The sequence below is a fragment of the Dufourea novaeangliae genome, unplaced genomic scaffold (genome assembly GCF_001272555.1).
Source record: "Dufourea novaeangliae isolate 0120121106 unplaced genomic scaffold, ASM127255v1 scaffold7, whole genome shotgun sequence".
In the NCBI taxonomy this organism is placed as follows: domain Eukaryota; kingdom Metazoa; phylum Arthropoda; class Insecta; order Hymenoptera; family Halictidae; genus Dufourea; species Dufourea novaeangliae.
In genome coordinates this window covers 1,899,302-1,924,058 of record NW_015373896.1, presented here as the reverse complement: position 1 = coordinate 1,924,058, position 24,757 = coordinate 1,899,302, and the positions used below count along the sequence as shown (strand labels likewise).

The following is a 24,757-nucleotide window of genomic DNA, read 5'->3' as shown; positions in this document are numbered from 1 at the left end:
AAATCTAGAAATAGGTTCGTTCTCTGCGGATATTCCCGTGCTTATTGCAACGATCGATTTTTTGCCCGTTCATCGGGAGAGGATTATCGATACGCTGGTATCGTAGATTCGTATTGTTTGCGTCGATGCGACGATGTTCAACCAGTCGTCTATTTTTTTTTTGTTTCTGGAACCTTCCGATCTCGATTACACGACGTGAAAAGAAAAGCTTTACGGGCCAAGTGACGAACGCGTTTCGGGGGCACACCGCGAATGGACGCCGATACCAAGCGGAATAACGCGCTTTTATCGCGACGCAATCTCGCATCCCCGTTTACGCGGCGCGACCCGTAAAAACCGAGCAATATTCCTCCGTCGGAAATCCCGCGTGCGTCGTTATTCGAATACAAGTTCAACGACTCGTTCGTCGTTTGCCATTGCCACGCTTGATTCGCGCTTTTACTGTTCTAATATCGCGTCTGTCCCTGAGCGACGATTCTCGACACTTCTTGGAGCAACCGAACCCTACGATCGATTGGATTCATCTGGTAGTCCGTCGATCCGTTTTACTTTCCAAAATGTGTCGATCAGTCGAGCCGAAGAATAGATCTCGTTGGGAACCCCTTGAATGGAAGTATTGGTCGAGTTTCGCGAGGAAGACAACCTGGGACAGATGCCGAAGCGATCGGGAGACCACGCGGAGGAAAGGAAGAGGAGCGAGACGAGCTAGTCCCAAAATTCGCGTTAATAGCCATTTAGGAGTGTCTGCCGGAGTCGGAGGGACAGACGCGAACAGTCTCTTTGTACCCTTAATTTCATTAGGACGGCCATCTCTCCTTTCTACCGGCGAGCCGTAACTCCGTTATCGGGAAGCACGACTCCCTAAATACGATCGTTAATATTCTTGCTTGTCTCGAGAAAACGGCAGTCTGCGAAGCGTCGTTGTCGTTAAATAATCGTCGTTTCGCCTCTCCTCGGAATCCAATTAGCCCCGTCGTTGAAGCGCGGAGAACGAGGAATCGGTCGCTTCCGGTATTCTTTTGATCGTTCCATGACTTTTCGTACACCCGTTCGATCACAGTTTCTCGTGTGAAAACCACATTGTCGTTCTCCGCGAGGAACCAGCTTCCTCGACTCGAAGGTCACCGCCGTCACCTCGTTGAAGTCACTTGTTCGGAGAATTTCAGCCGAAGAACGAATTTTTCGTGCGATCGACATGAATCCCCAATCTTTAGCCTTCGAGCTGGAAAGGAACAGTCTTTTCTATTTCCAAAATCATCGAATTACGAATGTTAGGGATGAATTAGGCTTGAAGATGTAGCGCGTATGATAGTCGAACGGATTATAGTCGCCGATACAACCTCCGTATGTATTATTCAAAATGACCTGATTCTCATCGCACGTAACAATTCTATCCATCAACGACTCGTGTCTGTTGTGTGCTCGACGAATCATGAGAACGACAAATTGCAACAGAAGTTCCTACGATCCTCTAGACGTTCGGTTATAATTTTCGTGGTTTCTCATTTTCTCGTATCCTTCGTTCAATGATCGTCATCCACGGAACACTTTCGCTCTCTTCGTCACGAACGAATTTCACTGGAGGGCTTCTCGTCAGCTCCCAAGTATACTTGGGCATATGGACCCCATATGCAACATCCTCCATGGGTCGTGTTTCCAATTTGGCCATGCGTTTACGCGTGGTTCCAAGTGATCTAGAACAATTCTAGGGTATATATTCATAGCTTCGTCATAGGTATAGAGGGGTGGAAAACCAGAGAGAGCAATTGCCCCAAGTCCCCTTCCGAAAAACAGGTCCTTCCCTACGACAACGGTTAGATGATCAGTCCCAGTCAAGTTGTGTACGTCAACGGCAACATTGCGATCGGCAACGACCGCGCGCGAAAGGAGCGGAAACGAGATCGCGCGAAATGGCTACGGCTGTTCGCGAAAGAGGAGAACGCGTTTGTAGAACTAGAAGAAAGGGGTAGAGAGGAGAGAAGAGTAGGATAGGAGAGAACCGCGAGAGAGGGCGCGTCGGAGTTTTGGGAGGCCGATCGGTGGGCCTCCTCTCCGATCTGCCGCGGGAGAATTCTCTTCTTCGCGGTTGAAGGAAGCGAGAGGCCGATCACGAGAGGGAGAAAGAAGGAGAGGCGGTATGAGGCGGTCTCGGGGGGCGGCGCCTGTCGGCGCGTCCGATCGGAAGGTGAGCCTCCCGATTGGCCGATGCGACGGCGGAGCGAGGGGAACGCGAGGACGCGCGAGCTACGTACGCTTCCTCCACCCGCGCCCGTGTTCGTTCTCTTTGCGATCCCTCCTCTCGTTTCCTCTTTCACGGGGTTCCTCGTTCCACCCGGTTCGTCGTCGTTCTCGCTCGTACTCGCTGCTGTTTCATTTAGGATCTCTCTGTCCCACCCACGGTCCGCCTTGGCCGATCTCTTTCTCTGCGATCCTCTCCGTCGCACCAACGCCACACCGTCGACGTCCCACGTCCCGCGTCACCTCTCGCCCCTTTGCCCTCGCTCCGAGTCGGCCCGCGCGCGTCTCTGGCACCGCTCCGAACCGCCACGGGTATATCGGCGCTCGACCGCCTCGCCTCACGGCCTCTCTATACTGCTGCTGCTCGAGCGAACCGTCGCCGCGCCGCGGCCGAGCCTCTCAGTTGCGACGCGCTCGTCACGGGGTGCAGATCGTGCGTCGTTCTTCGCCCCATCGGTCTGTCGAACGCGCGCGTCCTACACGCGCTTACCCAATAATCGCGCGTAGATATATTCACGCGGTAAAAATTCTTGTTTCTCACTCTCTCACCCCCGAACGTTCGAGGTATATCGAACTCGCACGTGCCGGTGCTGCCGATTGGTGCTTCTTCTGGTGGTTGGATGGTGTCGATGGTGTTTTTTCGATACGCTCGGTGCCGCGAACTTCGACACCTGATTATTATTCCCTACGTTTAGTTAGTTCTTATTTCTGGACCGCCCAGAGCTGTGTGCCGCAGACAGGACAGAGACGCGATCAGGCATAGAGGAGCGCGAGGGTGATACGGGGGGAGGGAACGTCGAACGAAGGTGACAACGCAAAAGAAACGAGTTTTGGTTCCGGTGGCGCGCGCGGGAACAACCCGCCCCCCCCCCCCCCCCCTAGTTTTTGAAAGACGCGCTCGTGCGCGCGCGCGCGCGTGTGTTCACCGCGCTTGTGTACCGACGCGGTGTAGAGATCTCCGATCGATTCCGCGAGAATTCGAGGGATACACGATGCGTTCGAGGCTGAACGCGCGAGAACATTGACGCGAACCGCGAGAAAATCACGGGTTAGTGGACAGATCGGTGGTGCGATCTGAAAAACGGAACAGGACTGACAATCGGAGAAACGGAGAGCGAGAGGGACGATATTGTGAAACGTTCCGAGAGAAAAGGATGCTCGACCGCGACATCCTCGGGAGAATAGTTCCCGAGGTCGCGCACGTCTGACGGCTGGTCGCGCGTTGCCACGAGGAGGAGGCGGAGGAGGAGGCGCGTGGAGAAACGCGTGGTTCGCGCGTTACTTCGAGGAGGTTCGCGCGTGGCTGTGTACGTGTGTGTTACAGATGCGGCCTGGCTGTTGAGATACGTTCGCGAACGGTCAGTAAAGCGTCGCGGCGTCGACGGGCCGACGTTCCCCGCGAGAAGATACCTACGATCGCGGAAGGAGCGAACGGAGGAAACGGAGCGAAAAGTTGTACCGGCTGGTGCCCGCCGCTGTGAAGGAGGAGGAGGTGGAGGAGGCGGAGGAGGCGGAGAAGGTGGCGGTGGTGGCGGAGCTGAAGGAGAACCAGGACCGCGAGGACGTGGAGGAGGAAAAGAAGGAGAACGAAGAGGAGGAAGAGAAGGAGAGGAAGAACGGAAGCGGAAGAGGAACCGGAACTGACCGAGACGCGGAATCTCCCGAAAACATGACGCAACAAAGCGGAGCTGGGTCACCGCCCCAGCAATTTTGCCTGAGGTGGAACAACTATCAGACGAACCTGACGAACGTGTTCGATCAACTGCTTCAGAGCGAAAGCTTCGTGGACGTGACACTGGCCTGCGACGGGCACAGCGTGAAGGCGCACAAAATGGTGCTGTCCGCCTGTAGCCCGTACTTCCAAGCTCTGTTCTTCGACAATCCCTGCCAGCATCCGATCGTCATTATGAAGGACATCAAATGGCCGGAACTGAAGGCCGCCGTCGAGTTTATGTACAAGGGCGAGATCAACGTGTCCCAGGAACAGATCGGTCCGCTGCTGAAGGTCGCGGAAAGTTTGAAGATCCGTGGCTTGGCGGACGTAAACAGCGAACAGGAACTGACCTCTAGGCCTAGCCTGGAAGAGGTAGCGAACGCGGCAGCGATGCACAGAAAGAAAAGACGTCGAATATCGGGCGAGAGATCGCCACCGGGCAGCAGCCCCGATCGAGTCGCGCCCGGTAGCCTGCCCGACGATCACGACCCGAACTCCGGCGGAGTGGGCGTGATCGTGCCCGACATTCACGGCATGCTGACCAGCAGCTCGACACCGAGATCCCTCGGATCTCCCGGCACCCCGAGCGTCTCCGTTACGCCGCAGATCAACCTTCAGGAACTTCCGGTATCGCTGCCCCTGCCACCGCCCCCGCTGCCGCCCCCGCAGGGACAGCAAAGCTCGCACTCCGTGTCCGCTCACCATGTGCCCGGCCACGTGACTTCCGGTACCCACGCCTCCGTCAACCACCTGACCAGTCACGGCCAACAGCTCACCGTGCAGCAACAGCAACAACAACAGCAGCAACAACAGCAGCAACAACAACAGCAGCAACACCATCAACAAGGTGCTGCCGGACAACCGAATCCCGGAGACGATCTGGAGATCAAGCCCGGCATCGCCGAGATGATTCGCGAGGAGGAAAGGGTAAGTGACTCTTGCATCACCTATACAATTCCTATACTTACGTGTTCTATACGATGTTTTCGTGTTCTTTGTTTTTTGTTTTTTTTTTTTTTTTTCGATGTTTCTACGTTTCGACGCGATCATCGACCGGACCGATCGTTCGGTCGAGCGTAGTCATCGCGTACCGTCGACCGTGCGATGAACCAGGAAAATAAAACGTTGGATACAATCAACGCCCGGTATCTGTTCGAACGTAAATACAGGAACAGGAAACCTCTTGGTGTCGATGACATAAAATCGTCGCGTCGTAGGAGAGAGAATCCTGTTCCAAGACGGAACACGGAACAAAATGACACCTTTTTAAATATCGGCGTCTCCGAACAGAGCATGGAAAATATCGATGAATAGATCGAACTCTGTTACAAGAGGGTAATTAACTTTGTCAACGTCTCGACGCACTTTGTTGCGAACTCGCGGAAAATAACCGGAGGAACACACTAGGGGTGGGTATGGTCTGTGAAGTCGGCAAAGACAAGAGCGAAGGCGACGCGGTTCTAATTGGAGGGTCGGTTTTTCGGGTAAACTCGCGGTCGCCGGAGGACACGAGAAATCGTAGGCTAGCTACCGGTCGCTGTTGCGCTCCCAATTACGGAGGAGAACGGAATGTTTTTACGCGAAAGCCCGCCGTCCTAACGGAAAGACCGTACGGACCCAATGCTGCCTTTGCTGGAGAGGTCCAATTACCCAGCGATCGGCTTCGACGGTGTGCACTAATTGAGAGTATCAATGAACGTCAATGAGCATAGTCAATATTTGGACGGGGAGCATCCGACCGTTTTGTAACGGTTCTTTTTGTTAAAACGAATGACAAATATTGACTACGCGCTCGTTCGCGCATACGTGACACACACCGGGTATCGACTGTTCTCGTTAATTACATCGGGACGACGGTGTCTCCTGCATTATTTATCGTCCGCCACCGGCGCAAGTTATTAAACGAACAGCTACCGAGCGAGCGATCGCGCGCGCGCCTCGTTTCGCAATCCTCTCTCGTGTTGTCTGCCCTTCGACGCGCTCGATGAATTCCTTCGGCTGGCTCACGCGAATCCAGTCATCTCTCCCTCGCTTCGGAACGTTTATCTCAGACATCTCGATTAAAAAACGCGCTTTCGTTTCGAAAAAGAATTTTTCGTTGGGCAGATTTTTCCTGATCCTTAATATTAGAGAAAGAGAGTGCAGTGGTGATCGGATATTTTTCTGGGGACACCCCATTGGTGATTCTTCAGCTGTGCGAGAGAGAAAGAGATCCGATCACTACTAATGTTGAGGACAGGTTTTCGCTCGTGCGCGCAGTCTATCTTTTCAAGTCCATATTTTTCTCCTTTTTCCTTGTAATTCGAAAGCCATTCGGAAACGCGTAGCCTACGGAATCTCTGCGTCCGCGTTGACGCGTATCGCGGATACTACCGTCGCATAAATTAATTCGTTCGCCGTGAAACAGTCTATGTCGATTAGCCCCGCGGACCGCGCGCGCGCGTTCGGAGATCGGCAAATACGCGGGGAAGGTATCGTCGTTTCTCGAGCAATCTAGAAAATTGAAGCGAGCCGGTGGTCGGAGGCCGAGCATTATTTTTCTATCGTGGGTATATATCGGTCTGATGACGCAATCGGCTATGTATAATGGGTATAACATTCCGCGGAATTCCATTATGTTAACGCAACCACGTTCCAATTCTCCGGGCATGCCTGCTCGTGTATCGTAATACGCTAGTATATCGCAACTATTCCGCGGTAGTGGCGCGCGCGCGAGGCCTTTCCGATTAAAATGCCTAATTGATGCGGGCGAACGTAATAGGCGGGGGGTGGTACGTAGATTTTGATATTTCGAGCAGGGCCGAACGGTGTACAGCGAAATATCCCGTCCAAGGACCATCCACGGACTCTGTACCGCGAAAAGTCGCGACGCAACAAATTAGAATAACCTACCGGTGATCGTAAGTTTCACATATGCCTACGTCTTAGTACGATTCCCGTCGTTCGTTTGCTCGCCTCGTCTGACGCTTCCACGCGTATAAGGTCCGCGAGAAATACTCCCCGGCGAGAAGCGCGCCACTCGAGGATGGATTATTAAAGATTTAGCCGCCGCAAAGGATCGCTTCTGCCGCGAGAGGCGGATTTCCTTCGGATTAAGAGCTTTAATGAAACGGGATTTAAATATAAATTGTCTTTTAACTCTTCGATCGTTTGCCGATAATCTCCGCGTACCATCCTATTCGCAACGCCTACCCCCGGCTCTACGAAGACAACGGGTCCTAGAAATTACTCGGGAGCTTTCTTTTCGTATTACGATCGCGAATGGTAAGAGTCGAAAGAGGTTCGAGAACCGTTGTCCGAACATAGAATGTCGATGCGTCGACGAAATGTCGAAACACGGAAAGAAGGTTGTAGAAAAGGGATACGGGACCCTTCAATACCTCGATGATGACGATGGAAAGGGATAGAATCGACGATTGGCGCGCGTCTCGCAAAAATGTACACAATGTACAACGCGAGAAGCAGCAAAGCGCGATCACGCGGTCGGTTGAGCTTGAAAGGACGGGTCGAAAAAAAATTTAATCTTCCCTCGCATTATCCTTTTTGGCAATAACGGCTTTACCTACCGGATCCTCCTACTCTATGTAACCGTCCATCCCTTTTCCCTCTCTGGCTCTCGTGCTCGGGTGGGTATCGCTTCTTCCGGTCCTTCTCTGAATCTCGCTGTCCATCCCTCTCTGTCCGTGGCGTGTGCTACTCTAGGTCGGTGGTTCGAGAGAGTCGACACGAACGATGTCCCCTGTCGCGTCGAGAGCCGGACGGACAGCCGGTTAGACACACGGACGGGGCGAGAGGAGAACGAGAAGAGGAAGAGGAGGAGGAGATCAGGGAAAAAAGTCGCAAAACGGTAAATCGTGAATCGTAGTAACCGTGCGAGCGCCATTCATCCTGATACACAGCGGATGCGACTACATATTTCCTTCGTTCCGTTTAAATTAGTGTTTTTGCCGTGTACACCGGTCTTGATTGTGTTTTCGCGCGTCCCCGAGCGTCCTTCTCTCGGACAGGAACAGGAGCCGCCTGCCGACCCATCCCCCCCGCTGTGCGCTCGTTCGCCAACATCTACGCGAAACCGTTCGCTGCCTGCACGCACGCGTGTATCGATTCCGCTCGTTGATGAACGCGTAACCGGCCACCTAAGCGATATATCAGGAGCGTCATTTCGACGGGCAGAGCTCGTCGCGATACCGTGCCGTGGCAAAATTGAAAAGCTTGATGTATTAAAATGCGTGACGGGGGAAACAACCCTCCTTCGAAGCGGAAAAAAAGAAGCTACACCACCGTCTGTGCGCGGGCACTGTACTCTCGCGAGTCGATTACGCGACACGTCAAACGATGATTGAGAGTGTTCGACTATCGGTGATGGCGATCTTAAGTCGACCCCTCGCACGCTTCTTTCTCCCTTCGATTTTTACCTGTGCAATTCGGCGCACCGATACGCATATACATGTAATATATCTCTTTCCGCGATTCTCTGTCTCGCGTTAAAACGCAGGATTTGTGCAAGCATTATATACAGCACGACGGTGTCATATCGCATTGAATAATATTTTATTTGCGCAAAGTCTGCGTCTCGAACGATAACACATTCGTCTCAGGAGTTTAATTGCGTGTCTGCTCGATGTAAGTATATTATATTTGTATCGAGAAAACGTTTGGGGGAAAGTCAAGGGTTTAGAGTCAAAATTTAACATCAAAAAGAAATTTCTTTTATCTTTCACAAAACATACATCAACTTATTATTAACCATGGAAGATCTGTTTCATGCATTGTCATTATTCTTCCTTCTTCCTGTCATCGATCTCAATCAAAACTAGAAAAAAAAAAACAAAATTCCATAATAATTCAGACTTTTGTGAACATGTTAAGAATGATGTCATCGAAGTGGATCTCTAAAATTCATAGAAACCTTTTAATTTGTCTGATTCTATTTAAATAAAATGTATAAGTTTTAAACTTTTCGATTGTTAGAGCTAAATTTTGATTCTGGACCACTTTGGGCGCCGCGTGGTACCTGTAGGAAACTCGTAGGAAAACCGGGCTCCGAAGGATAATACCCAAGAGCGACCGTGGTTCGCAGGTTTACGACGCGTTTGATCGCTATCGAGGACGAACGAGTAAGCCCCTGGACGTCGACGATAACGCGAAACTTTCGCGGCAATAAACCGACTTGTGCAGGGCCTTGACACCTTCGCTCTAGGTACAGATGCAAGTTTATCGATTAACCGTGAACTTTTTCGTCGAGGTTCCGTCTCAAAAATAGCAGGCGACGTTCATAAAATCCGTGTCTAAGTCGATCCATCCGTTCCAGGAATTATAAAGTGGAAAATAGACCGAACTTTGTTGCGGTCTCATCGAGGTACACTTGCGAGCAATCTCAGTTTCCGCTGGGGGAAAAAACAATGTAGGGGTGAGGATCTTCTACAGCTTGATGAATTTATTTCAAATACAGAAATACATGTTAAACCGAATGTTAATTTGGCATAAATTTCAGTACCTCCGAGATCAAGTGGTAGGATGTGTCTGCCCCTTGCATCACCTTTTCCCCTGGCGAAAGCCGAGTTTGTTCGCGAGGGTATAACGTTCAAACTATAGGAACCCAGGAAAGAGAAGGGTATCTTTGGATCCTCGATTGTCCAGGCCGTTTCTTGAATCACCCCGAATCACTGGTGTCCTCCTCGGTTTTCCTAATTTCCTAACTTTTCTTCTAAACCAGAAGTGTCCCAATTTCGCGGAATGTTCTCGTACGGTCCAATTCTCCGGAACGGGTCGTTTTTCCGTAACCGTTTTCGCCCGTGTGTGCGCGATGCACAGAGGCTCACGCAACGGACACGTACGCACGCGATCTTGCAAGACCAAATGTGTTAGCGCGACGTGTACAGGTGTGTGCCGGCTGCGAAGTAGGTAGGATCCACACGTAGGTATATAGCTTCCGGCGACGGCAGGTAGAGTTAGTTTTTGCGAGATTTCGTGGCGGCTGCGCGCGTATTCCGTCGCCGACTAAAGTTGTGCGCGCGGACGGACGGAGCCGGAAGAAATTGGTGGGTACCTGTGCGCGTCCAACGGTTATAATTTCGTCGTGCGATCACGACGGAAGGAAGGAAAGAGAGAAAGGGAATCGACGGGGCGGACGGAGGACGGGGGCAAAACTCTGGGAGACTCGAAACTCTCGAGTCGGAATAATCGTGCGTCTCAGGGTCCTTGGGGTTTCTCTGTGTGTGTGTGTGTGTGTGTGTGTGTGTGTGTTATGTGTCTGTATATCCTTGGCGAACACTATTTTATAATAAGGGACGGTTTAGCGCCGGTAATTGTATGTATTTTAAATATTTCGAAAATTGCCTTCCTAGGAAACTGTTCGCATAATGGCAATACTTGGAATATAATCCCGGTAGGGCATAACCGGAGACCACATAGTTCGCTCGGACGCTTAACCTGGGTCGTTCTTTCCGTCTTTATCTTTCTCCACGAGTTTATTCCACCGGTTGATCGTCTTTCTCTGTCGTTGGGGGGGTTCGTGACACCGCTAATGTCGTTATTCGCTTCGCGTAGCGGCGTCCCGTGATCCTCCAAGCTTGCGCCAAGCGACGCTTTAACGCCGCGACCCACACCTCTTTTTTCTTCGCGCCCACGAATTTCTTACGAGCTTTCCTCGTCGTTGTTCTCTTTCTCGGTCGGGCTGGCTCTCACTCGCGGCTCGTTCGCGGTCGACGTTTCGTTCCAAGGTTGCGCGCGACCGACGCATACTTCGCGGAATACCGTCTGTATTCTCGTCCCTTGCTCTCGCAACCTTTGCCAAGCCCTCGTTTCAGAAGCGTTCCTCAAAGCGCATCGACATTCACCGACGAGGCCTGTACACATCCCTGGAAGTGTAGTTTATCCGGAAAATTAACATTCGTATTGTTCGTATAGAATTTTGAGGGTCAACGTTTTCACGTTTCCGAAGTTTTCGTCTCCGTGGCGTCGTCTTCGTTACAGTTTTACGAGTGTACAGTGCGGGGAGAAGATTTCGAGCATCGAACACGTAACCAAAGCGCCAAGACGCTTCACCGGGAGCACGCTCCGGAGAATTCATAAACGGTTTTGCCATACGCTATGAAAGATGCAGCATTATTTATGGAACTAGCAGAATACGGTTTGGAAGGACGATTCACAAATGTATCGTGGGCTTCCCGCAACGACTATCGAGATTCGATATCTTGGTCGAAGAGGCGGGCGGGTACATTTCCAAGCGCGAGAGTCTGACGGCCCGGCGGAACGGTAGCGGGAAAGAAAGGTCCTTGTTCCTAAAAGATGTAAGCGCGTCCAATGGCAACGTCCGCGAAATCGCCCTGAAAAATTCAGTCGAACGACGACGGAAAGACACTTGTTCGCGATTCCTGACCGCAAACTCGACCCGGAAATTCCCGTAAGGAGATTCTCGTAATAATGTAACGAACCGAAGCGTCGCCTGGTCGACGACCAAACGGAATCACCCGGACGATCGCTCTTTATCGTTTCGCGATTTTGCGATATATATTGGGGACATCGCAGGTTTTCCCATACCTCGGATCTTTCCCGCCGTTTTTCCTCTTACAAAGAATCTCCGTCAAGTTTTCGATACACCAGAAGGAAAGACGTCGAAACACCAACAGCCTCGTTATTTGCCAATGTACCGGAAGATCGAGCAAAGGGACAGAAATTGTACGGTAGGAGTAAAGCCTGTGGGTGGATAGTGAGGGCAGAAACAAGCGTTTCCATTTCGAAAACGCGGCTCAGAACGGATCTCCGTACACGATGTACGGCGGCGGACAACAGCGACGTGGGCCCCGCGGTAAATCAGAAATTATCTTGCGTCGCGTCCGAGTTGCGCGTCTGCCTTTTCCCATCGAAACACGCATAAATACCGAGCGAGAGGGTACGAGCATGTAACAGGAATCGGAGAGGGAACGAACGCTCCCGTCGTCCCGCGCATCGTCCATCGTCCATCGTCCATCGCGCGCACCGTGTAGTATGAGACGCGCACCGCCGCGTGCCATCCACCATACCGTACACAACACGTACATTCATATGTACGCGGTAACACAGCATCGTACAGTGGCATCGCACACCACTACCACATCGTATAGGGTACGTCGTACGGTATGCGCGCGATACACGATACAACGAAACACGATACAGGATGCACCCGCACGGCGCGCTTTGCCGAACCGAAGGCCGGAGCGTCCCTGCCCGGGTCGGGTCGGCTCGTCCGTGCGGCGGCGGTTCGTCGGGGCACTGTCGCGCGCTCGGCGGGTCTACGGTACCGCAGATATATTAATACGTAGACTGTGTGTACGTCGCGCGCGGTGTACGCACGGGTTGATGGACGGATGACCGGACCATTCCGCAGATTGCTTCGCTCCCGATTCCGACCGGAAGGAGATTTATAACCTCTCGTCGTTATCTCTGCCGCGCCTCCCACCAGCGACACTGCCGTACGTTCCTCGTTTCGCTCGATCATCGATCGATCGCCATCGTCTTTTCGATGCTTTTTACTCTTTTTTTTTTCTTTTTTCTTTTTTATTCGTTACCTCTCGGCATTCCCCATGCTTTTAACCACTCCGGTTCGACGCCGAGAGTGAAATTGCTGCTCGTCGATCGAGACAAACGATGCCGGATCACGCGAGAGAACAGAGGGGACCACGGGGGAAAAGTTGGTTGCTGCTGTATCGCAAAAGGGACGGCTCTCACCCGCGGGTCTTTCGATTTCGGATCCCCTGGAAAACGCGGATACGCACGGTCCCTCGGTTCGGTATACGCGCGCGCGCGCGACCGTGTCCCCCCTATGAAACGCGACACGGGCGTCACGATAAATTAGATTTAATGACTGTCGCAAAAAAGCGCGATATGAAAGTCGAACGCGCGCGGGACGAACCGATAGAATTAAATTCTAGGATATTCGATTACATTCTCCCTTCTTCCCCCCTATTCACCTAGTCACTCCTCCTCCTGGCTCTGTTCCTCGCTTTTGGCCGGTCCCCCCTCCCCTCTCCAGCCAATAAAACCCCCCCGGCTGCCTCGTTGCCGCGAATTCGAGTTTTCACCGACACCTCCGTCGAACCAAAAACAAAAAAAAAAAAATCGCTCGTCCGCCCTCGCGCAATAGGCACGCGTGCACGACCCGTAGAAATAAGACGACGATCAGAACAGTTTTAATTCCAACGCGAACGGTGAACTATATTTGCGTTGTGTTTTCCCGTGTTACGTTGTCGCCGCCATCGAACGTTGAATCGTCTTCTCGGCGCACAGTGGTCCAGAATGTCTCTTTAGCTGAAGCAGTCGAAAAATGTCGAAGCTCGTAATTTTATTTAAGTAGAGGTAGATATAAATTTTTAGTGCTTTGGAAAATAAAAGAAAATTGTTTCTGACCATCTGAACTGCTATATTTTGATTCTGTTTCACTGCGGCTTCGAATCCGCGTGTCGGTTAGACCGCGACTTCCACGAACCCTGAGTATTGAAATATTTTCAAAAATAGCGTTCCGTGTAATATTCGCGAATGCTCGCTACAACTTTCCAGCAAGTAACAATGCTGCCGCTCCCAACTTTCGACTTGTACATACAATCATTTTTCGGAAAAGTTTTCCGCTACCAAAAGAGACAAACCCACCACGAGATAAGTTTTCAGAATGGACAACGTCGTGCTCGATCGATGCATTTTCTTGTAACCGATCAAACAACTTCGAGGAATGGTTACGGCGCGCGCGCGCGCGCTCGCTTTACGCGCGTATATTTGTACATATTACATACGGTACGAGCTGGCTGAGTCACGCGCTCAAATTTGTTTGTCGGAACGGCGCGCCGGTTAATGCCGAGCGTTACTATTAGGAGGTGGAATATAATTTCATTTACGTCGATGACTCACGTCGCGATACTTCTAGCGAACTATGATTCATTCGATCCGATTTAAACGATAATACTCGCTCGTTTTGCAGCGATTCCGGTGGACGCGAGCATTAACGATCGCCAACACTAAATATTCCGATCGATCGGGATCGACTCGTGACTGGTTCGAAGAGTTTAAAAGAAAAATCTTTGACGAAGATCGGTTCGTTTCCCCTTGACGCCTCCCGTAATCGGTTTTTTAAATCGGGAGAAGAAATTATTTTCTTGAAAAAGATAATCTGCCCGCGAGGAGAGACGAGCCGGCGAAAAGAATCAATTTCGTAAGTCGAGCGAACAATAGCGCGCGGATATTAAAAGGAAACATCCACGGACGGTTTCGCGAGTCGGTTCGCGGAAGCGAGATTAGTTCTGCCGCTAGGAAATACCGGGTCGAGATAAAGGCGAATCGGTCTCGAGGAAGCCATTGTCTCGCGCCTCGTTTCGTATTCTTATCCACCCGTTAAAAATTCTCCGTTCTATTGTACCGTCGAGATTGCGTCCCGCAGGAGGAAGGGAACGCGTGCGTCGATCGACGAACGGACGAACGGTCGGTTTGTAGAACTGACCAGACTGCTCCTTAAAATCCGCACCTGTCGGCGTTCCGCCGGTTTTTGCTTCGAGCAAACTCCGCTCGGCGGCCAGCGACAGACGTGGTTCTCCCTATCTTTCTCTTTCTTTCTGGTAGAGAAACGTCGAGCGACCGCGTGTTTGCTTCGCGATTACCGAGAGGGGAATTCTCCGAGTACATATGTATACATAATAGTCCTCCAAAGCGCAGGCTCTATCGGTGTGTTCTTTCCGTTCTCGAAGGTCTCTCGAAGAAGATTCGCGGCCGCGAGCAGGTACTACTCGTTGCAAGGAGGTGGTGGGATGGATTGGAGGGGGGGCAGAGGTGGCGGGGTATAAACGAAAGAACGTAACGTTACGTACATCGTATCGGCTGGAACGAGCGAGATGGCGGCCCATTGTCTGGACTACAAATTAATCTGGCGATCGATACGAGCAATGTCTTGCCGGGGCTATACACGGTGCGGTGACTCGCGGAAACAAAGTCGATGGAATGGCAGCAGCGCGCGCGGGCGGCGATAGTTGGGGGAGTGTGTAGCACGGGGCACTCGTTTCGCGGCAAGGTGGTGCCTTCTCAAAGTCGTGTGCTCGTGTTCGATCGATGCGCGATTAAGGCGGCAGCCGCCGCCGCGCTCCTCCGAGCGTTCCTCCGCGTCCGACGAAACTGTGTCGCGCCGCCCCGCCAGCCGCGTCTCTCGGAATTCTTCCACGATTCTTCGCGATATCGATCGCTCGATGCCGCCCCGTCTCTGTCGTTTTTTTCCCCTCATTTTTGTTCCTTCTCTGTTCGAACAAGATCCAATTCGAAATTGAACCTACGACGAAACTAGCCGTCGATTTGTCGTGTGGTAGCTCGGGCGAATTCTGGTTCAGACGGTATTAAGGCATCGTTGTCCTGCTGCGTTCTCCTTCTTCTTGTTCGGGATTCCAGGCGGTAACGCGATAGAATATTCAACTAGAAAATAAAAAAAGGGTTTCTGGACGACGGGCGCGGGACGGGAGGGTATTGCATTAACCAAGATTGCCGACGATAAAATGAAAATAATGCGGAATGACGTGCGCGTCGGCGGAGCGGGATGGGTGTATATATATGTATGTATATACATATATATATATATATATATATATATATAGGGTAAGCAAAGGTAGGAGCGGTGAAGGACGGGGTTGGGCGAGAGGATGAGAACGAGTAGAGTCGTGACTCGAGGGTGCGAGGGGGTGAAAAACGGATAAAGATAAAGTACGGGGCAAAGTAGGTTCGCGGGCGAGTTAGCGGGTGGGGGAGCAGGATTGTTGGGAAAGAAAGAGGACGGGAGAGGATGAGTAAGACGGAAGACAGGAGGTGGAGAAACCAACTGGCACGGTGTTACGGGTGTAGTAGCGGGAGCGGTGAAGGATGAGACATCGGGCAGGCGACGGGGGTAGGGGAGGATGAGGTGTAGCAGTAGCGGCGGCGAAGGTGGCGACCCGACGGAGGCTGCGGGTGCGAAGGAGAGCTGGTAACGGGGGCAGGGTAAGGCGCCAGGAGTCGCTCGGTAATTGCGTTAAAACTTGTTCCCGTACAAAAACATTCCTCGAAACGCGTTTTCGCCGGTCGCGACCTCGCGGGATTCGTCGTCGCTTCGGGCGACTCTGTTCTCGCGCGACACGTCCGAAACGCTGTTAGAGTATTTCTTCGTATTGCCAAGACTGGGAGGAACGTGGATTCTGCTCGAGTTCCCGATGGAACCGTTCCGCGTGTCGATCTTCTATCGGACAGGAGTTACACGGACCAGGTAGCCGGGTCGATTAGACTTTATATCGTCCTCGTTTCCTGATGTCTCGAAGTCCTCGGTGTTGAGCACCTGTTTTACAGTCCCGCGGACGACACCGGGACGCGCGGAGCACTAGGAAAGCGTCAAAGCGGTTGACGACGCAATCTCGTCGCGAGTTTCGCGCGAAGAAAAAAAAAAAAAGGAATCACGAAGGACGAAAGTTTCGTCCTCGAAGCGGAAAGTTAGCAGGATCGCTCATCCCCTTTTATACGGGAGAGCAACGACGTCGAGAGGTCTGGGAGGGTGGGTGGGAAAAAGAGAAGAGTCACGGCACACCGGCAGTGGTTGCGGCGAGGCGAGCGACAGCGAATAGCGGCGGGAGCGAGAGAGAGAACAGCAACTGGACTAAGAGAGCAAGGGCAAGAGATGGTGGGAGGAAAGACAAGGAGGAAGAAGAAGAGGAGGTTAATGTATTCGGCTGTCGAGCGTAAAGCTTCGTGGCAGCGTTGACGCGCCTTTATCACGTACCGCGTAAAACGGCTCGGAGTACACGTGTAAAGCCCACGTACGCAAACCGTACACACGTCCGACACGGTCGCGTGGCACGCGAGCTCGATTTTCTCACGACGCTGGCGTCGTACCCTCACCTACCCCCGAGATTCGTCGCGTTCTCCAACTTCTTGCGACCCAGATGGACCGAGAGACTGGGAGGGGGGAGGGTGACATTTTTTTTTGTTTCACGAATGGATACGCAACGGGGGCGCATACGTTACCACGGCGTGCAATGACAAACGGTCGAACGTAAAATTTTAATATCGTGGACGCGCGCGTTCGCGACCGCCCTCACGTCCTGGCCACGCCGAGCCGAGCCGGCGGGAAAATTAACGAGATTTCGCGATCGCGAAATACGCGTTGCGTGTGTCGTCGGGCTGGTCGGAACACACGAGTGGAAGGGGGAAAAAAATGGTGTAATTTAGAAGTTTAATATCGCTCGGCATGATTTCCGAGCCGGTGATCGATAATGGGGCGCATCTTTTGTCTCGCGTGGCCAGGGGGGCCAACAGCCGCGGCAGCCTCGGAGGAACACGATGCTCGTCGAGTTCCTCGTTGGCTGGCAAATCGTCCGCTCGTGGGAACCGAACGGTATGGGTTTTCGAGCCGCGGCGAACGAACGAACGCCCCCGCGAATTCGGTCCACGAACGGCGCACCGCCGGCTGCACGACGGGTGGCCAATCGGTGAAAAAAACCGGGACTAAAAACAGAGGGCCTCGTACACAGGGGTGGTTCCATAATCCTGCGCCCTGCGACGCGAGGGTGGGGTAAATGCGCGGGTGCGACAGCGCGAATTCCTGCCGCCCCACTCCCGATGCACCTGCACGTGCATCGCATCGACTGCACACACGACTCATTCACCGTCTCCTCCTCCTCCCCTCCCTCTCCTCCGCTTCCTCTTCCTCTTCCTCCTGCCGTTACCTTACCCATACCGCTGCGACCCCTCTCCACCCCTTCTCTACTCTCGTTCCCTCTTTCTATCTCGGATCATCTCCCACCTCTTGCTTCGTCTCCTAATCCTTCCTTTCCTTTCTCTTCTTTCCAGCCGATCACTTCGATCGGTCCACTCGTCGATCGACGACAGAGATCTTCCCTTACGTAGGTTGCTGCTCGACGCTTTGCCGTTTTTTAAAAAAAAAAAAAAAAAAAAAAAAAAAAAAAGAATTCTGTTAGTCCGATTCCGTGAACGGTTATTCAAGTTTTATCCTGTATTTAATCCGTAATTTAGCAACAAGCGTCGCCACGATGAAAAATTCGTGTGCAATCAAGAATACGAGCCATTGGGTCTTGAATTATTTAAATTGTACAGTCTGGCGGTCTCTCTTTACGACACCTTCGCCTCTCTCGAACCATGAATTTCGATCCCCGTTGCTTCAGCGTCTTTCAAGCGCTTTTCTCCGCTCTGTGTCGCTCGGTCCTTCTTCCGCTTCGAGATCTCTCTCCCTGTTTGTTCGCCGCCGTCCCTTTGGGAGGTTGTAGGACAGTCAAAAGTTCCAAGACGTTCTCGTTGGTCCTCGACAACACGAAACCTTTTGGTTTTCACTCTCGATTCGACCGATCGATTCGCAATGGGGAATCCTTACATAGATCCACCGTTTGATCGAATGGGCACGAGTGCAAAGTACAGAGATTCGGAATAGAGAAAGACAGACAGGGAGCGGTGGGGGTGCGGGCGAGAGCTTAGAAAGTTCGATTCCGTTAATTTGTAACGGCAATGGCCACGGATAGTCGAGCAATCGACGGCGGGGGCGCACACGAGTTCGAGGGAAATCCGAAATTCCTGGCACGAACGGGCGATCCTCGGTGCATTAACGTTTCATCGCGCTCGGTACACACGGTAGGGTGGCACATCTGAAAGAGCGGCAACGGGATAGAGAGAGGAGCGCGGGTGCGCCGCGACGCTACGCGACACAGCCGTCGACGTCGTCGTCGTGCCACAGGGACACCGAGACCACCGGGTCGGACAGAGACGGGCCGACCGGTCCGAACAGAAACGAGAGAAAGCGCGTGATAGGACGGCGAGGGAGGGGAGAGGGTCGTCGGAACTAGGGTGAGTCGACGACGGAGACGAAAAGGGCGAAAGGAGAAGGCAATGAAAGACATCGAGAGAAAGAAAGACGCGTATACCCGGACGAGAGGAGAGTAAGTTGACTTTGCATTATTTAAACGGCGTCCTAGCACCGTAACACGTGTTCTTTTGAAGTCTCGCCCCCTTCAAATATTCAGGCTGACGTCACCGCCCGTCATATTCTTCGCTGGTGGAAACCCAGGAAAGCGTACACGCCCGGAATACGCGTGCTCTGTCTTTCTTCTCTTCTTTCGGTCTGTCTCCCGTTCGCTTTTTCTATCTCCTCGCAGCACTGTCGTCGTCGTAGTCGTACCTCTTTGTCCACCTTTATCCGTTTCTCACGTCCCTGTACAAGCCTTTCTGTCTTCCTCTCTTGCTCTCTTACATTTCGATTCTTCCTTTCGATCGTCTGGGTTTTCGTCGCCTTCGTCTCGGACCTTTGCCTACCCTCACGACACGTGTCATCCAGTCCCTTTTCTCATCTCTCTGCTCGTCACATGCGAGAACAGTCTTCTCGGTGGGACTCGCAGAGATTCTGGGCTCGTCTTCGCGCGCCTAATTCGAACCTCTTCGATGATTTACTGTATACCTTCGCCGCGTGTTTGATTTCGTTCGCGCTGCTTCTTCACAGAAATCGTTCGCAATTTAAAGTAAACAAGAAACAGAGCGACACAACGACAAGAAACACGAGTCGATTTATAAACACAATTTCGATCCGGTGATAAGTTCGGTATCGGGAGACATACCTACCGGTGGAATTGTCCGACGACTCTTCTCGGAAGATTCGCGGGGAAGAAGACGCCTCGCGATCCGCCATTGTTCTCTTATTAACGATACACACCGGGGTCTCGGATAGCAGCGTTTCTCGGAGCTGCCGACTCGTTCCAGAAAAAATTAATGCGCTGTGAAAATAAATATTATTATCGTAGCCAGGTACGGACAATAAAAAACGATATTGTTTCGCTGACCGGATTATCGTGAAATCGGCAAGAGCGTTTTACGCGCGTCTTTATGCTCGGTTATTTTTTTTCTTCCTTCCCCCCACGCACCCTCCGTGCGTTCGAACGACCGTTCCTGGAATTCGGCCGGCGCTGAGATCGTTGCCGTGCCTCGTTCAACGACTGTTTGGCTTGCGGCGCCTCCCAGACTCCTCGAAACGTTACTTGCCGTTGCTAAAATTCTTGCGTTAACGGATCTCTGTGTTCGCGTGATGTAACCGAACAACTGCAAAAAACCGCATCATCCTTTCGTCGTTCCTTGCTTCGGGTGAATTAGAAGATTGTTGTTTCGAACAGCAACGTTCACGGGAACGAGCCTCTTAAATATAAGATGAAACATGTTTCGTAAACGAAATATAAATTGGGCGCAGCTTGCGTGTACGAAGGTTGCGGAGGGGCTCCATGCGAATGGACAAAGAACGGTACTTGAAACGCGATGGATTTCGCTCGGGCCTCGACCGACGGTGTTGGAACCAGCTGTCCGCTGTTCTCGTGGAACCGAATGCAATGGACCTTGCTCGGTTGGTCACTCTGATACCCACTTTTACATTTGCACATTCTAGTAATTGTAAGATACACGAGGAATCACGATCCCCCAAAATCATTCCTGTTCACGATTTCACGATTTCACGCTTTCGTGATTGACGGGTGTTTGCCGTGCCGAACAACGGGCAAAGTTTCTTACAACCCGGGAGGGTGGTAGCGTCGTTTTTCGTTTCCACACGGGGTGCTCGACAACGACGACGAAAAGGACGCGAAAGAGGAGAGAAGGATGAGGGCGACGAGTCAAGCTTCGTAGGAAAAGTCGATACACAACCGGTCGTCGGAACCGCTTGTTCGTGGATTGTTTACGCGAATTCTCGCCATGTCGGAGTTGCCGCACTCCGTTAACGACTTTACGCTTGTTTTGCGTAACAACGTTCCGCGATTGTCCGCGACTCTGCTCGGAATCTAGGCGTGTGACGGTTTCACGATTGTGGTCGGTGTCTGGTAAAAGCATCGTACCAACCAATATTATTTCTTTCTCCTTGCTCCGTTTCTTTTACATCGTTGCCAGATTTATTAACAATTTATCGGTTATACGGGAACGCGAGAAGAAATCTCGCTTGGATTTTTAATGCTTCCCCCGACTGTTGAGTCGACCGCTTGAACGAAAGAAAACCAGGCCCCGGTTGTCCGCACCCTTTGAACCAACCGGCGCTCGGCGAACTTACGTCATGCCCGCACGGAACACGCTCTTTATTATATAACACTCGAGAACCTTCAACGAATGGCTGAATAGGCCATTCAGTCGCGTTTCTAAGGGACCGTTAAGTTATTCCGCGGATATAATTGACGGCGAAGTCCGCGTGGGACTTTTGCCGCGCGCGGTCTCGCAATAAAATGCTTGAGAAACATCGGAGTTCCGTGTTTATTTCCGCGCGCGACCGCTGTCCTCGTCGTTCTCGCTTTCTTCTTCCCTCTACCCTCTCGTCGCTGGCCCCTTTCTTGCTCCGTTTCGTTTCTTTTCCCTTCTTCTATTCTGTCCCGTCAGCGAACCAGAAGTCGGGGCGAGGAAAAGATTCGATTGAAGGACGGCGTATAGAGAAAGGGGAACGAAAAGCTGTGGTTTGCGAGGGACCACGATCAGTGGCTGTGGACCCACCGATGAAAACTCCGTCAAGGAGTCGAGGAGTAGTCGAACTAAAAAGAGGCAACTGAGCGACGCTAAAGCGTAATTGAAACTTTGTTTCGCTCGCGACAATACGCGGAAATTGTTCCTACGACCTCTCCCGACCACGAGAGGGCTCTCTCTCTCCTTTTCTCAGATCGCTTAACCGTCCAGCGGACCGTTTAAATCGGTGAGGAGCAAGTAACTCACGTTTATGCGATTACCGACTTTCCTTTTACGCGAGCCACCACGGTTTTCAAACTGTTCTTGCCCCCGTTCGGGTTCTACGCTTTCAACGGTGGCTACCCACTCGAGTCGTTGTTTCCGCGACACCGCGATCGTAATGTCCCGGGCACGAGCCAAACTCGAATAAACCCCGAGGACGCTGTCCTCGCCGTCTGTACTTTCCTCCACGGTCTCAAGAATGGGACTTTGATGGCGACCCGATTCGACCTTCCGTTCTCGCGATCGCACTTGTTGCGTGGAAGCCCCTCCCGTGCAATCTGTTCCACGGGAACGAACGTCTCCACGCGATCTTCAACGGACGCTTTAATCCCCCCCATTCCCCTGTACGCAAGGCCAAGGAACCGTGTGCCCGCTTACAAAAGGTTACTTCCCGTTTTACGATCCTCGCGGACGAAAATAGGCTTAATGGGTTTACGCGAAACCGTAAACATCCACGCAAGAGTTTCTCCGTCGTGTTGGGAAATTATTGACCGTTCTGTGTAGTTGATCGCGGGTAGAGTACAGTGCTACAGTCTCTTAACCAATTAAGGAAGAGAAAATGAAAGATCGTTGGTACCGTCGTCGCAGGCGTCGTCGACTTTGGAAGTGTCGGTGCAAGAACGAATCCGTCGATTTTAAACAGAGGTACTTCCTCTGGAAATATTTTTTACATCAAAAAAACGATAATAACATACTCGAAAATTCTTATCGGACTCGCACGAGACGCGTATCGCCGTAGGATTTGGTCGGTAAGCTGATTCAACAATTTTCAAGTCGCGGCGTCGCGTCGCCGCGCCGGTTATACGATTCCCCCGAGGTTTAATGTCGGTCGGAGAAATTGGTGAAACACAACCGTTGCCCCGTGAACGGTCGCAGAAAATACCACGGAAGCCGACCGACGTCGGTGCCACGCGATCCACGGACAATGACACCTCCGACGCGAGCTCGACGAGTGTAAAAAGTCCAACGTCGTCTCGGTGGACGTTTCTAGCCGTCGAAATACAACTCGAGGAACAAGTGCAAACGCGTTCGCTCGCTCGTTCGTCGGTGTCGAGCCTCGACGAAGATACAGGTGTTATCGCCGTTGCGCGAACGCGACCACTCGCATCGCCTACTCACACACACACGCATACTTGTATAAACTCAACGACGCGTCATCTCGAGAAAAGGGGTAGAAGTTGAAGGGGAGAAAAAGTCGGAAGAAAGAGTGAGCAAGCGAGATGAGCAGAGAGGGTGGGGGCGGGGGGGAGAGGGCAAAGTGGCGCTCTTGAGAAGCGCCTGTCTACTGTAAAGAATGCAGGGACCTCGTCGTTTGCTTAGCTCGCTACAAACGGTCGGTGCTGCACTTTCAGGAACAACACCAGCACCAGGCAGCTGGTATACGGAACACATCCCCGCTCCCTAGCTCCACGCGGCGAACAAAAACGCGGCCACGCAGCGCCGAGCCGCGCGCGGACCCTGTGCGCCTCGTCCACCTTTTGCTTAGGGATGATCTAGGGGAAAGGTGTCTAAAACGATCCCTTTAAGGCGTAATTTATATAAAAAAATAGAAATGCTCGTTATTTAAATAAAAGTAAAGTAGTTTTTGTAAGTTAATCTATCTATCTTATCATTGGTTTAAATAAAATTTAGCTGTGTGATCAATTATATTTTTTATTCACTTTTCTTTGAAGGCATACTTAAGGAACATTTTGTAATGTATGTGTATAAAATGATCCCCGGGAAATACGACGAACATTAAAAAGCATTTCAGTTATTACATTTTATTTAAATAAAAACAGCTTTCATCGGCGCGATTAATGTTTCGTGGTTCACGTAATCGTTTCGTAGCTTGACAAAAGATAGCAGTCCATGGAGTAATCAGAGTTCGCGAGGGTCCACGGAGATGTATCGAGATATCGATCGAAAGGATGCCGTGAAACGGGGTCGGTCCACGGATTCCAAGTATTTTCGTCTCGATGCATCGCATCGATCCCCGTGCAATATTTTCGATGGGATTCAGGAACTCCGTAACTCGATCTACGAGGCGGACCGAAAGTTATTAAACAATCGAAACCGTTTTGTACGCGTCGCGGATCACTCCTTGATCTTTCGAACGACGATGGATCATGGTTGAAATATCGTTGCAATCGCGACATTCTACCGCGAAGATTCAAACCTTCGGAGGAACGATGGTTTCGTAGATATGTGTGCATCGACTTAATAAAATGCAAAAAGCGAACGAACGTCGGCAGAAATATGCGCGTGCTCGGCTTTCATCATTCGTTACGTCCGTACAGTTCTATTTTAACGTACTCGGTGGATGGGTAACTCGCGAGGCGGTTTTTACGATTCTTCGCCGCGTGCCTTAGGCGCGAGACTTTTCTCTTTATTTCGGAGCACGAGACTAGTAATGTTCATAACTACGAAGAGGAACGAAAAAAATCCTCCGTAATTCCGTTCGCATCGGACACACGGTACGTGAACCTTTTATCGAGCGTCCAGACATTTATTTGCAACTCGAAAATACGTTTTATTAGAAGAAATTGAATTTGACCGTCGGCGGATGGATTTCGTGGGGGGAGACCGTATTCGATCACGCGCAGTTCCACGGAATCTCGCGTATCAAAATATCAATTATCCGTTCTTTTTTACCTTCGAAACAAACTCGTTAACAATAATGAAATATCGCGCAAAAGCTCGCGACGCGACACATCGGTCAGCGGCTCCTCCCGATCACATCCCCCCCCTCTACTGTTATTTCTTTTACCTATATTTTTCACCCCGTGGTTTCGGCGAGGCGATTCGTGTTCCTTTATACGTTTATGACATAAATTACCGTCTATCTAATTACGTTGGAAAAACTCATGACAGGTAACAGGACCGAGTGGGATCGTCGACTTTTCCTTTATGCCGTATCGATTTCACGCAAGCTTTTAAATATTCCATTCCCACTGTGTTAACCCCCCCCCCCCTGTCAAGCGCGGGGTTGCGTACAGTTGTTGGTCACCTCGTTCTTTGCGCCGTAACACGAGTTTTTGCGAAACGAATCAAATAATTCGCACGATCTTGGGATTTTGTTTCGTCGCTAGGCGCGAAATTCGTGAA

The 24,757-nt window shown here is 51.6% G+C and overlaps 1 protein-coding gene across 1 annotated transcript in view; it reads left to right on the top strand.

Annotated features, from left to right (window-relative positions):
* Nucleotides 1-3,608: 3,608 nt before the first annotated feature.
* The window catches only part of LOC107191658 (protein bric-a-brac 2-like), a 167,522-nt gene continuing 146,373 nt past the window's right edge, over nt 3,609-24,757 (top strand). The window contains exon 1 of the mRNA XM_015580755.1: nt 3,609-4,879. Within this exon, the coding sequence (XP_015436241.1) occupies nt 3,908-4,879 (972 nt within the window). The 5' untranslated portion in view covers nt 3,609-3,907. The remainder of the gene's footprint in view (nt 4,880-24,757) is intronic.